This window comes from Megalops cyprinoides, chromosome 21 (assembly GCF_013368585.1).
Source record: "Megalops cyprinoides isolate fMegCyp1 chromosome 21, fMegCyp1.pri, whole genome shotgun sequence".
NCBI classification, from domain to species: domain Eukaryota; kingdom Metazoa; phylum Chordata; class Actinopteri; order Elopiformes; family Megalopidae; genus Megalops; species Megalops cyprinoides.
The window spans coordinates 13,378,103-13,391,125 of NC_050603.1; the positions used below are offsets into that span (position 1 = coordinate 13,378,103).

The 13,023-nt window shown below is 42.0% G+C and overlaps 1 protein-coding gene across 1 annotated transcript; it reads right to left on the reverse strand.

Moving 5' to 3' along the window:
* Window positions 1–7: 7 nt before the first annotated feature.
* On the reverse strand, window positions 8–12,725 carry LOC118769168 (myosin-10-like; the record flags this gene model as incomplete). Its single annotated transcript, XM_036516196.1, has 4 exons — window positions 12,566–12,725; window positions 10,388–10,756; window positions 5,846–7,222; window positions 8–1,411 (listed from the first exon to the last, which is right to left on the reverse strand). Coding segments are annotated over exons 1-4 (3,300 nt in total), but the record flags the coding sequence as incomplete, so codon positions are not given.
* Between the last annotated feature and the right edge of the window lie 298 nt (window positions 12,726–13,023).

Below are 13,023 nucleotides of genomic sequence, written 5' to 3' on the forward strand. Positions count from 1 at the left end.
TGGCTTTTTCCAAGTCATCTTTCTCTCTCCTCATCTCCTCCCTGCTTTGTTCCATTTCTTCTTTTTGTGCTTGGAGCTCAGCAGAAATCATGTCTACCTTGGCCTTGTCCATCTCTAGCTCTTCCACCTTCTGTTCTAGAGCTTCTTTCTGTACTTTCATCTCAACCTTCATGTGTTTGATATCATCTTTTTCCCTCATTATCTCCTCCCTGGATTTCTCAATTTCATCTCTCTGTCTCCCCAAATCAGTCCTCATTAACTCTATGTTATTCTTTTCATGCGAAATCTCCTCTTTGAATTGTGCAATCTCATCTGTCTGTTTCTGAAACTCAAGGTTCATTTGATGTATTTTATTCTTCTCTGTCATCATTTCTTCCATGGTGTTCTCCAGATAATCTTCCTTTTCTTTTATCTCAGATTTGGCATTATCTAAATCAAGTTTCTCCTTGCTCATTTCTTCCCTCATTGTTTCCAGTTCTTTTCTTTCATTCCTCATGTCAGTAGACATCATGTCTACTTTAGCTCTCTCTTTACCAATCTCATCTATCTGGTTGTCAAGGTCTTCCCTCTGTGCCTTTGCATCAGCTTTGATCTTTTTCAAATCAAGTTTCTCCCTCATTATCTCCTCTTTGATTGTTTCCAATTTTTCTTTTTCTTCCCTTAGCTCAGCTGACAACTGCTCCACTTTGTCTCTCTCTGTCATCATGTCTTTCGCCTGCTTCTCAAGGACATCTTTCTGTAGATTTACTTCTGCCTTGGCTTTTTCCAAGTCACCTTTCTCTATCCTAATCTCCTTCCTCGATTGTTCCATTTCTTCTTTGTCTTTCTGCATGTCAGCCATAATAACACCCAACATTTCTTTCTGCTTCTCCATATCCTCCATACTGAGCTCTATCAATTCCTTCTGCGTGAGAACTGGAGCCTTCGTGGCTTCCACCTCATCTTTTTCCTTCTTGAGCCTTTCTTTGGATTCATTGATTTCTTCTCTTTCTTTTTCTAGACTTTCAGAGATCATGTCCATCTTGGCCTTTTCTCTCCTCATCTCCTCCATCTGGATGTCAATGCCATCTCTTTGTACATTTATCTCAGCCTTGGCTTTCTCCAAATCATCTTTCTCTCTCCTGATCTCCTCTCTGGTTTTTTCCATTACATCTTTTTCTTTTTGCAAGTCAGCCATAACACCATCTATTTTGTCTTTCTGCTTCTCAAATTCCTCCATGTTGAGCTCTACCAATACCATCTGCATCAGGACTTGAGCCTTGTCGGCTTCCACCTCATCTCTTTCCTTCTTTATCCGCTCAGCGGTTTCATTGATTTCTTCCCTTTCTCTTTCTAGACTTACAGAAATCATATCCATTCTGGCTTTCTCTGTAATAAGGTCATTCCTCTGCTTGTCAATGCCATCTCTCTCTTCTTTTATCTCAGCCTTGGCTTTTTCCAAGTCATCTTGCTCTCTCTTCATCTCCTCCCTGCTTTGTTCCATTTCCTCTTTGTCTTTCTGCAGGTCAGTCTTAATGACAGCCATTTTGTCTTTCTGCTTCTCCAGATCCTCCATCATGAGTTCCACCATTTCCTTCTTCGTCACAGCTTGAGCCATGGTGGCTTCCACCTCATCTTTTTCCATCTTGATCCTTTCTATGGATTCATTGATTTCTTCCCTGTCTCTTACTAGACTTGCAGAAATCATGTCCACCTTGGCTTTTTCTCTCCTCATTTCATCCATCTGGCTCTCAATGCCATCTCTTTGTACAGTTATCTCAGCCCTGGCCTTTTCAAAATCAAGTTTCTCCCTCATTGTCTCCTCTGTCATTGTTGCCAATTCTTCTTTTTCTTTCCTGATGTCAGAAGAAATCATATCCAGGCTGGCTTTCTCTCTGATAAGGTCATCCATCTGCTTGTCAATGCCGTCTCTCTGTTCTTTTATCTCAGCCTTAGCTTTTTCCAAGTCATCTTGCTCTCTCTTAATCTCCTCCCTGCGTTGTTCCATTTCTTCTTTTTGTGTTTGGAGCTCAGTAGAAATCATGTCTACCTTGGCCTTGTCTATCTCTACCTCTTCCACCTTGTGTTGTAGAGCGTCTTTCTGTACTTCCATCTCAGCCTTCATGTGTTTGATATCTTCCTTTTCCCTGATTATCACCTCTTTGATTGTTTCAAATTCTTCTTTTTCCTTCCCGATGTCAGCAGACATCATATCCATTCTGGCTTTCTCTGTCATAAGGTCATTCCTCTGCTTGTCAATGCCATCTCTCTCTTCTTTTATCTCAGCCTTGGCTTTTTCCAAGTCATCTTGCTCTCTCTTCATCTCCTCCCTGCTTTGTTCCATTTCCTCTTTGTCTTTCTGCAGGTCAGCCATAATGACAGCCATTTTGTCTTTCTGCTTCTCCAGATCCTCCATCATGAGTTCCACCATTTCCTTCTGTGTCACAGCTTGAGCCATGGTGGCTTCCACCTCATCTTTTTCCTTCTTGATCCTTTCTATGGATTCATTCATTTCTTCCCTGTCTCTTACTAGACTTGCAGAAATCATGTCCACCTTGGCTTTTTCTCTCCTCATTTCATCCATCTGGCTCTCAATGCCATCTCTTTGTACATTTATCTCAGCCCTGGCCTTTTCCAAATCAAGTTTCTCCGTCATTATCTCCTCTGTGATTGTTTCCAATTCTTCTTTTTCCTTCCTGATGTCAGCAGACATCATATCCAGTCTGGCTTTCTCTCTGATAAGGTCATCCATCTGCTTGTCAATGCCGTCTCTCTGTTCTTTTATCTCAGCCTTGGCTTTTTCCAAGTCATCTTGCTCTCTCCTCATCTCCTCCCTGCTTTGTTCCATTTCTTCTTTTTGTGTTTGGAGCTCAGTAGAAATCATGTCTACCCTGGCCTTGTCCATCTCTAACTCTTCCACCTTGTGTTCTAGAGCGTCTTTCTGTACTTTCATCTCAGCCTTCATGTGTTCGATGTCTTCCTTTTCCCTCATGATCTCCTCTTTGATTGTTTCCAATTCGTCTGTTTCCTTCCTGATGTCAGCAGACATCATATCCAGTCTGGCTTTCTCTGTCATAAGGTCATTCCTCTGCTTGTCAATGCCATTTCTCTCTTCTTTTAGCTCAGCCTTGGCTTTTTCCAAGTCATCTTGCTCTCTCTTCATCTCCTCCCTGCTTTGTTCCATTTCTTCTTTGTCTTTCTGCAGGTCAGCCTTAATGACAGCCATTTTGTCTTTCTGCTTCTCCAGATCCTCCATCATGAGTTCCACCATTTCCTTCTGCGTCACAGCTTGAGCCATGGTGGCTTCCACCTCATCTTTTTCCATCTTGATCCTTTCTATGGATTCATTGATTTCTTCCCTGTCTCTTACTAGATTTGCAGAAATCATGTCCACCTTGGCTTTTTCTCTCCTCATTTCATCCATCTGGCTCTCAATGCCATCTCTTTGTACATTTATCTCAGCCCTGGCCTTTTCCAAATCAAGTTTCTCCCTCATTATCTCCTCTGTCATTGTTGCCAATTCTTCTTTTTCCTTCCTGATGTCTGCAGACATCATATCCATTCTGGCTTTCTCTGTCATAAGGTCATCCATCTGCTTGTCAATGCCGTCTCTCTCTTCTTTTATCTCAGCCTTGGCTTTTTCCAAGTCATCTTGCTCTCTCCTCATCTCCTCCCTGCGTTGTTCCATTTCTTCTTTTTGTGTTTGGAGCTCAGTAGAAATCATGTCTACCTTGGCCTTGTCCATCTCTAGCTCTTCCACCTTCTGTTCTAGTGCTTCTTTCTGTACTTTCATCTCAGCCTTCATGTGTTCGATATCTTCCTTTTCCCTCATTATCTCCTCTTTGATATTTTCCAATTCTTCCTTTTCCTTCCTGATGTCAGCAGACATCATATCCAGCCTGGCTTTCTCTGTCATAAGGTCATTCCTCTGCTTGTCAATGCCATCTCTCTCTTCTTTTATCTCAGCCTTGGCTTTTTCCAAGTCATCTTGCTCTCTTTTCATTTCCTCCCTGCTTTGTTCCATTTCCTCTTTGTCTTTCTGCAGGTCAGCCATAATGACAGCCATTTTGTCTTTCTGCTTCTCCAGATCCTCCATCATGACTTCTACCATTTCCTTCTGCGTCACAGCTTGAGCCATGGTGGCTTCCACCTCATCTTTTTCCATCTTGATCCTTTCTATGGATTCATTCATTTCTTCCCTGTCTCTTACTAGATTTGCAGAAATCATGTCCACCTTGGCTTTTTCTCTCCTCATTTCATCCATCTGGCTCTCAATGACATCTCTTTGTACATTTATCTCAGCCTTGGCTTTTTCCAAGTCATCTTGCTCTCTCCTCATCTCCTCCCTGCTTTGTTCCATTTCTTCTTTTTGTGTTTGGAGCTCAGTAGAAATCATGTCTACCTTGGCCTTGTCCATCTCTAACTCTTCCACCTTGTGTTCTAGAGCGTCTTTCTGTACTTTCATCTCAGCCGTCATGTGTTCGATATCTTCCCTTTCCCTCATTATCACCTCTTTGATTGTTTCCAATTCTTCTTTTTCCTTCCTGATGTCAGCAGACATCATATCCATTCTGGCTTTCTCTGTCAAAAGGTCATTCCTCTGCTTGTCAATGCCGTCTCTTTGGTCTTTTATCTCAGCCTTAGCTTTTTCCAAGTCATCTTGCTCTCTCCTCATCGCCTCCCTGCTTTGTCCCATTTCTTCTTTTTGTGTTTGGAGCTCAGTAGAAATCATGTCTACCTTGGCCTTGTCCATCACTAGCTCTTCCACCTTCTGTTCTAGTGCTTCTTTCTGTACTTTCATCTCAGCCTTCACGTGTTCGATATCTTCCTTTTCCCTCATTATCTCCTCTTTGATATTTTCCAATTCTTCTTTTTCCTTCCTGGTGTCAGCAGACATCATATCCATTCTGGCTTTCTCTGTCATAAGGTCATTCCTCTGCTTGTCAATGCCATTTCTCTCTTCTTTTAGCTCAGCCTTTTCTTTTTCCAAGTCATCGTGCTCTCTCTTCATCTCCTCCCTGCTTTGTTCCATTTCTTCTTTGTCTTTCTGCAGGTCAGCCTTAATGACAGCCATTTTGTCTTTCTGCTTCTCCAGATCCTCCATCATGAGTTCCACCATTTCCTTCTGCGTCACAGCTTGAGCCATGGTGGCTTCCACCTCATCTTTTTCCATCTTGATCCTTTCTATGGATTCATTGATTTCTTCCCTGTCTCTTACTAGATTTGCAGAAATCATGTCCACCTTGACTGTTTCTCTCCTCATTTCATCCATCTGGCTCTCAATGACATCTCTTTGTACATTTATCTCAGCCTTGGCTTTTTCCAAGTCATCTTGCTCTCTCCTCATCTCCTCCCTGCTTTGTTCCATTTCCTCTTTGTCTTTCTGCAGGTCAGCCTTAATGACAGCCATTTTGTCTTTCTGCTTCTCCAGATCCTCCATCATGAGTTCCACCATTTCCTTCTGCGTCACAGCTTGAGCCATGGTGGCTTTCATCTCATCTTTTTCCTTCTTGATCCTTTCTATGGATTCATTCATTTCTTCCCTGTCTCTGACTAGACTTGCAGAAATCATGTCCACCTTGGCTTTTTCTCTCCTCATTTCATCCATCTGGTTCTCAATGCCATCTCTTTGTACATTTATCTCAGCCCTGGCTTTCTCCAAATCAACTTTCTCCCTCATTATCTCCTCTGTCATTGTTGCTAATTCTTCTTTTTCCTTCCTGATGTCAGCAGACATCATATCCAGTCTGGCTTTCTCTGTCATAAGGTCATCCATCTGCTTGTCAATGCCGTCTCTCCGTTCTTTTATCTCAGCCTTAGCTTTTTCCAAGTCATCTTGCTCTCTCTTCATCTCCTCCCTGCGTTGTTCCATTTCTTCTTTTTGTGTTTGGAGCTCAGTAGAAATCATGTCTACCTTGGCCTTGTCCATCTCTAGCTCTTCCACCTTCTGTTCTAGAGCTTCTTTCTGTACTTTCATCTCAGCCTTCATGTGTTCGATATCTTCCTTTTCCCTCATTATCTCCTCCCTGGATTTCTCAATTTCATCTCTCTGTCTCTCCAGATCAGTCCTCATTATCTGTATGTTATTCTTTTCATGCGAAATCTCCTCTTTGAATTGTGCAATCTCATCTGTCTGTTTCTGAAACTCAAGATTCATTTGATGTATTTTATTCTTCTCTGTCATCATTTCTTCCATGGTGTTCTCCAGATAATCTTCCTTTTCTTTTATCTCAGCTTTGGCATTATCTAAATCAAGTTTCTCCTTGCTCATCAATTCCCTCATTGTTTCCAGTTCTTTTCTTTCATTCCTCATGTCAGTAGACATCATTTCCACTTTAGCTCTCTCTTTACCAATCTCATCTATCTGGTTGTCAAGGTCTTCCCTCTGTGCCTTTGCATCAGCTTTGATCTTTTTCAAATCAAGTTTCTCCCTCATTATCTCCTCTTTGATTGTTTCCAATTTTTCTTTTTCTTCCCTTAGCTCAGCTGACAACTGCTCCACTTTGTCTCTCTCTGTCATCATGTCTTTAGCCTGTTTCTCAAGGGCATCTTTCTGTAGTTTTACTTCTGCCTTGGCTTTTTCCAAGTCACCTGTCTCTATCCTAATCTCCTTCCTCGTTTGTTCCATTTCTTCTTTGTCTTTCTGCATGTCAGCCATAATAACACCCAACATTTCTTTCTGCTTCTCCATATCCTCCATACTGAGCTCTATCAATTCCTTCTGCGTGAGAACTGGAGCCTTCGTGGCTTCCACCTCATCTTTTTTCTTCTTGAGCCTTTCTTTGGATTCATTGATTTCTTCTCTTTCTTTTTCTAGACTTTCAGAGATCATGTCCATCTTGGCCTTTTCTCTCCTCATCTCCTCCATCTGGATGTCAATGCCATCTCTTTGTACATTTATCTCAGCCTTAGCTTTCTCCAAATCATCTTTCTCTCTCCTGATCTCCTCTCTGGTTTTTTCCATTACATCTTTTTCTTTTTGCAAGTCAGCCATAACACCATCTATTTTGTCTTTCTGCTTCTCAAATTCCTCCATGTTGAGCTCGACCAATACCATCTGCATCAGGACCTGAGCCTTGTCGGCTTCCACCTCATCTCTTTCCTTCTTTATCCGCTCAGCGGTTTCATTGATTTCTTCCCTTTCTCTTTCTAGACTTACAGAAATCATGTCCATTTTGGCTTTTTCTCTCCTCATCTCATCCATCTGCTTGTCAATGCCATCTCTCTCTTCTTTTATCTCAGACTTGGCTTTTTCCAAGTCATCTTTCTCTCTCCTCATCTCCTCCCTGCTTTGTTCCATTTCTTCTTTTTGTGCTTGGAGCTCAGCAGAAATCATGTCTACCTTGGCCTTGTCCATCTCTAGCTCTTCCACCTTCTGTTCTAGAGCTTCTTTCTGTACTTTCATCTCAACCTTCATGTGTTTGATATCATCTTTTTCCCTCATTATCTCCTCCCTGGATTTCTCAATTTCATCTCTCTGTCTCCCCAAATCAGTCCTCATTAACTCTATGTTATTCTTTTCATGCGAAATCTCCTCTTTGAATTGTGCAATCTCATCTGTCTGTTTCTGAAACTCAAGGTTCATTTGATGTATTTTATTCTTCTCTGTCATCATTTCTTCCATGGTGTTCTCCAGATAATCTTCCTTTTCTTTTATCTCAGATTTGGCATTATCTAAATCAAGTTTCTCCTTGCTCATTTCTTCCCTCATTGTTTCCAGTTCTTTTCTTTCATTCCTCATGTCAGTAGACATCATGTCTACTTTAGCTCTCTCTTTACCAATCTCATCTATCTGGTTGTCAAGGTCTTCCCTCTGTGCCTTTGCATCAGCTTTGATCTTTTTCAAATCAAGTTTCTCCCTCATTATCTCCTCTTTGATTGTTTCCAATTTTTCTTTTTCTTCCCTTAGCTCAGCTGACAACTGCTCCACTTTGTCTCTCTCTGTCATCATGTCTTTCGCCTGCTTCTCAAGGACATCTTTCTGTAGATTTACTTCTGCCTTGGCTTTTTCCAAGTCACCTTTCTCTATCCTAATCTCCTTCCTCGATTGTTCCATTTCTTCTTTGTCTTTCTGCATGTCAGCCATAATAACACCCAACATTTCTTTCTGCTTCTCCATATCCTCCATACTGAGCTCTATCAATTCCTTCTGCGTGAGAACTGGAGCCTTCGTGGCTTCCACCTCATCTTTTTCCTTCTTGAGCCTTTCTTTGGATTCATTGATTTCTTCTCTTTCTTTTTCTAGACTTTCAGAGATCATGTCCATCTTGGCCTTTTCTCTCCTCATCTCCTCCATCTGGATGTCAATGCCATCTCTTTGTACATTTATCTCAGCCTTGGCTTTCTCCAAATCATCTTTCTCTCTCCTGATCTCCTCTCTGGTTTTTTCCATTACATCTTTTTCTTTTTGCAAGTCAGCCATAACACCATCTATTTTGTCTTTCTGCTTCTCAAATTCCTCCATGTTGAGCTCTACCAATACCATCTGCATCAGGACTTGAGCCTTGTCGGCTTCCACCTCATCTCTTTCCTTCTTTATCCGCTCAGCGGTTTCATTGATTTCTTCCCTTTCTCTTTCTAGACTTACAGAAATCATATCCATTCTGGCTTTCTCTGTAATAAGGTCATTCCTCTGCTTGTCAATGCCATCTCTCTCTTCTTTTATCTCAGCCTTGGCTTTTTCCAAGTCATCTTGCTCTCTCTTCATCTCCTCCCTGCTTTGTTCCATTTCCTCTTTGTCTTTCTGCAGGTCAGCCTTAATGACAGCCATTTTGTCTTTCTGCTTCTCCAGATCCTCCATCATGAGTTCCACCATTTCCTTCTTCGTCACAGCTTGAGCCATGGTGGCTTCCACCTCATCTTTTTCCATCTTGATCCTTTCTATGGATTCATTCATTTCTTCCCTGTCTCTTACTAGACTTGCAGAAATCATGTCCACCTTGGCTTTTTCTCTCCTCATTTCATCCATCTGGCTCTCAATGCCATCTCTTTGTACAGTTATCTCAGCCCTGGCCTTTTCAAAATCAAGTTTCTCCCTCATTGTCTCCTCTGTCATTGTTGCCAATTCTTCTTTTTCTTTCCTGATGTCAGAAGAAATCATATCCAGGCTGGCTTTCTCTCTGATAAGGTCATCCATCTGCTTGTCAATGCCGTCTCTCTGTTCTTTTATCTCAGCCTTAGCTTTTTCCAAGTCATCTTGCTCTCTCTTAATCTCCTCCCTGCGTTGTTCCATTTCTTCTTTTTGTGTTTGGAGCTCAGTAGAAATCATGTCTACCTTGGCCTTGTCTATCTCTACCTCTTCCACCTTGTGTTGTAGAGCGTCTTTCTGTACTTCCATCTCAGCCTTCATGTGTTTGATATCTTCCTTTTCCCTGATTATCACCTCTTTGATTGTTTCAAATTCTTCTTTTTCCTTCCCGATGTCAGCAGACATCATATCCATTCTGGCTTTCTCTGTCATAAGGTCATTCCTCTGCTTGTCAATGCCATCTCTCTCTTCTTTTATCTCAGCCTTGGCTTTTTCCAAGTCATCTTGCTCTCTCTTCATCTCCTCCCTGCTTTGTTCCATTTCCTCTTTGTCTTTCTGCAGGTCAGCCATAATGACAGCCATTTTGTCTTTCTGCTTCTCCAGATCCTCCATCATGAGTTCCACCATTTCCTTCTGTGTCACAGCTTGAGCCATGGTGGCTTCCACCTCATCTTTTTCCTTCTTGATCCTTTCTATGGATTCATTCATTTCTTCCCTGTCTCTTACTAGATTTGCAGAAACCATGTCCACCTTGGCTTTTTCTCTCCTCATTTCATCCATCTGGCTCGCAATGCCATCTCTTTGTACATTTATCTCAGCCCTGGCCTTTTCCAAATCAAGTTTCTCCGTCATTATCTCCTCTGTGATTGTTTCCAATTCTTCTTTTTCCTTCCTGATGTCAGCAGACATCATATCCAGTCTTGCTTTCTCTCTGATAAGGTCATCCATCTGCTTGTCAATGCCGTCTCTCTGTTCTTTTATCTCAGCCTTGGCTTTTTCCAAGTCATCTTGCTCTCTCCTCATCTCCTCCCTGCTTTGTTCCATTTCTTCTTTTTGTGTTTGGAGCTCAGTAGAAATCATGTCTACCCTGGCCTTGTCCATCTCTAACTCTGCCACCTTGTGTTCTAGAGCGTCTTTCTGTACTTTCATCTCAGCCTTCATGTGTTCGATGTCTTCCTTTTCCCTCATTATCTCCTCTTTGATTGTTTCCAATTCGTCTGTTTCCTTCCTGATGTCAGCAGACATCATATCCAGTCTGGCTTTCTCTGTCATAAGGTCATTCCTCTGCTTGTCAATGCCATTTCTCTCTTCTTTTAGCTCAGCCTTGGCTTTTTCCAAGTCATCTTGCTCTCTCTTCATCTCCTCCCTGCTTTGTTCCATTTCTTCTTTGTCTTTCTGCAGGTCAGCCTTAATGACAGCCATTTTGTCTTTCTGCTTCTCCAGATCCTCCATCATGAGTTCCACCATTTCCTTCTGCGTCACAGCTTGAGCCATGGTGGCTTCCACCTCATCTTTTTCCATCTTGATCCTTTCTATGGATTCATTGATTTCTTCCCTGTCTCTTACTAGATTTGCAGAAATCATGTCCACCTTGGCTTTTTCTCTCCTCATTTCATCCATCTGGCTCTCAATGCCATCTCTTTGTACATTTATCTCAGCCCTGGCCTTTTCCAAATCAAGTTTCTCCCTCATTATCTCCTCTGTCATTGTTGCCAATTCTTCTTTTTCCTTCCTGATGTCTGCAGACATCATATCCATTCTGGCTTTCTCTGTCATAAGGTCATCCATCTGCTTGTCAATGCCGTCTCTCTCTTCTTTTATCTCAGCCTTGGCTTTTTCCAAGTCATCTTGCTCTCTCCTCATCTCCTCCCTGCGTTGTTCCATTTCTTCTTTTTGTGTTTGGAGCTCAGTAGAAATCATGTCTACCTTGGCCTTGTCCATCTCTAGCTCTTCCACCTTCTGTTCTAGTGCTTCTTTCTGTACTTTCATCTCAGCCTTCATGTGTTCGATATCTTCCTTTTCCCTCATTATCTCCTCTTTGATATTTTCCAATTCTTCCTTTTCCTTCCTGATGTCAGCAGACATCATATCCAGTCTGGCTTTCTCTGTCATAAGGTCATTCCTCTGCTTGTCAATGCCATCTCTCTCTTCTTTTATCTCAGCCTTGGCTTTTTCCAAGTCATCTTGCTCTCTTTTCATTTCCTCCCTGCTTTGTTCCATTTCCTCTTTGTCTTTCTGCAGGTCAGCCATAATGACAGCCATTTTGTCTTTCTGCTTCTCCAGATCCTCCATCATGACTTCTACCATTTCCTTCTGTGTCACAGCTTGAGCCATTGTGGCTTCCACCTCATCTTTTTCCTTCTTGATCCTTTCTATGGATTCATTGATTTCTTCCCTGTCTCTTACTAGATTTGCAGAAATCATGTCCACCTTGGCTTTTTCTCTCCTCATTTCATCCATCTGGTTCTCAATGACATCTCTTTGTACATTTATCTCAGCCTTGGCTTTTTCCAAGTCATCTTGCTCTCTCCTCATCTCCTCCCTGCTTTGTTCCATTTTTTCTTTTTGTGTTTGGAGCTCAGTAGAAATCATGTCTACCTTGGCCTTGTCCATCTCTAACTCTTCCACCTTGTGTTCTAGAGCGTCTTTCTGTACTTTCATCTCAGCCGTCATGTGTTCGATATCTTCCCTTTCCCTCATTATCACCTCTTTGATTGTTTCCAATTCTTCTTTTTCCTTCCTGATGTCAGCAGACATCATATCCATTCTGGCTTTCTCTGTCAAAAGGTCATTCCTCTGCTTGTCAATGCCGTCTCTTTGGTCTTTTATCTCAGCCTTAGCTTTTTCCAAGTCATCTTGCTCTCTCCTCATCGCCTCCCTGCTTTGTCCCATTTCTTCTTTTTGTGTTTGGAGCTCAGTAGAAATCATGTCTACCTTGGCCTTGTCCATCACTAGCTCTTCCACCTTCTGTTCTAGTGCTTCTTTCTGTACTTTCATCTCAGCCTTCACGTGTTCGATATCTTCCTTTTCCCTCATTATCTCCTCTTTGATATTTTCCAATTCTTCTTTTTCCTTCCTGGTGTCAGCAGACATCATATCCATTCTGGCTTTCTCTGTCATAAGGTCATTCCTCTGCTTGTCAATGCCATTTCTCTCTTCTTTTAGCTCAGCCTTTTCTTTTTCCAAGTCATCATGCTCTCTCTTCATCTCCTCCCTGCTTTGTTCCATTTCTTCTTTGTCTTTCTGCAGGTCAGCCTTAATGACAGCCATTTTGTCTTTCTGCTTCTCCAGATCCTCCATCATGAGTTCCACCATTTCCTTCTGCGTCACAGCTTGAGCCATGGTGGCTTCCACCTCATCTTTTTCCATCTTGATCCTTTCTATGGATTCATTGATTTCTTCCCTGTCTCTTACTAGATTTGCAGAAATCATGTCCACCTTGACTGTTCCTCTCCTCATTTCATCCATCTGGCTCTCAATGACATCTCTTTGTACATTTATCTCAGCCTTGGCTTTTTCCAAGTCATCTTGCTCTCTCCTCATCTCCTCCCTGCTTTGTTCCATTTCTTCTTTTTGTGTTTGGAGCTCAGTAGAAATCATGTCTACCTTGGCCTTGTCCATCTCTAACTCTTCCACCTTGTGTTCTAGAGCGTCTTTCTGTACTTTCATCTCAGCCTTCATGTGTTCGATATCTTCCTTTTCCCTCATTATCACCTCTTTGATTGTTTCCAATTCTTCTTTTTCCTTCCTGATGTCAGCAGACATCATATCCATTCTGGCTTTCTCTGTCATAAGGTCATTCCTCTGCTTGTCAATGCCATCTCTCTCTTCTTTTATCTCAGCCTTGGCTTTTTCCAAGTCATCTTGCTCTCTCCTCATCTCCTCCCTGCTTTGTTCCATTTCTTCTTTTTCTGTTTGGAGCTCAGTAGAAATCATGTCTACCTTGGCCTTGTCCATCTCTAGCTCTTCCACCTTCTGTTCTAGTGCTTCTTTCTGTACTTTCATCTCAGCCTTCA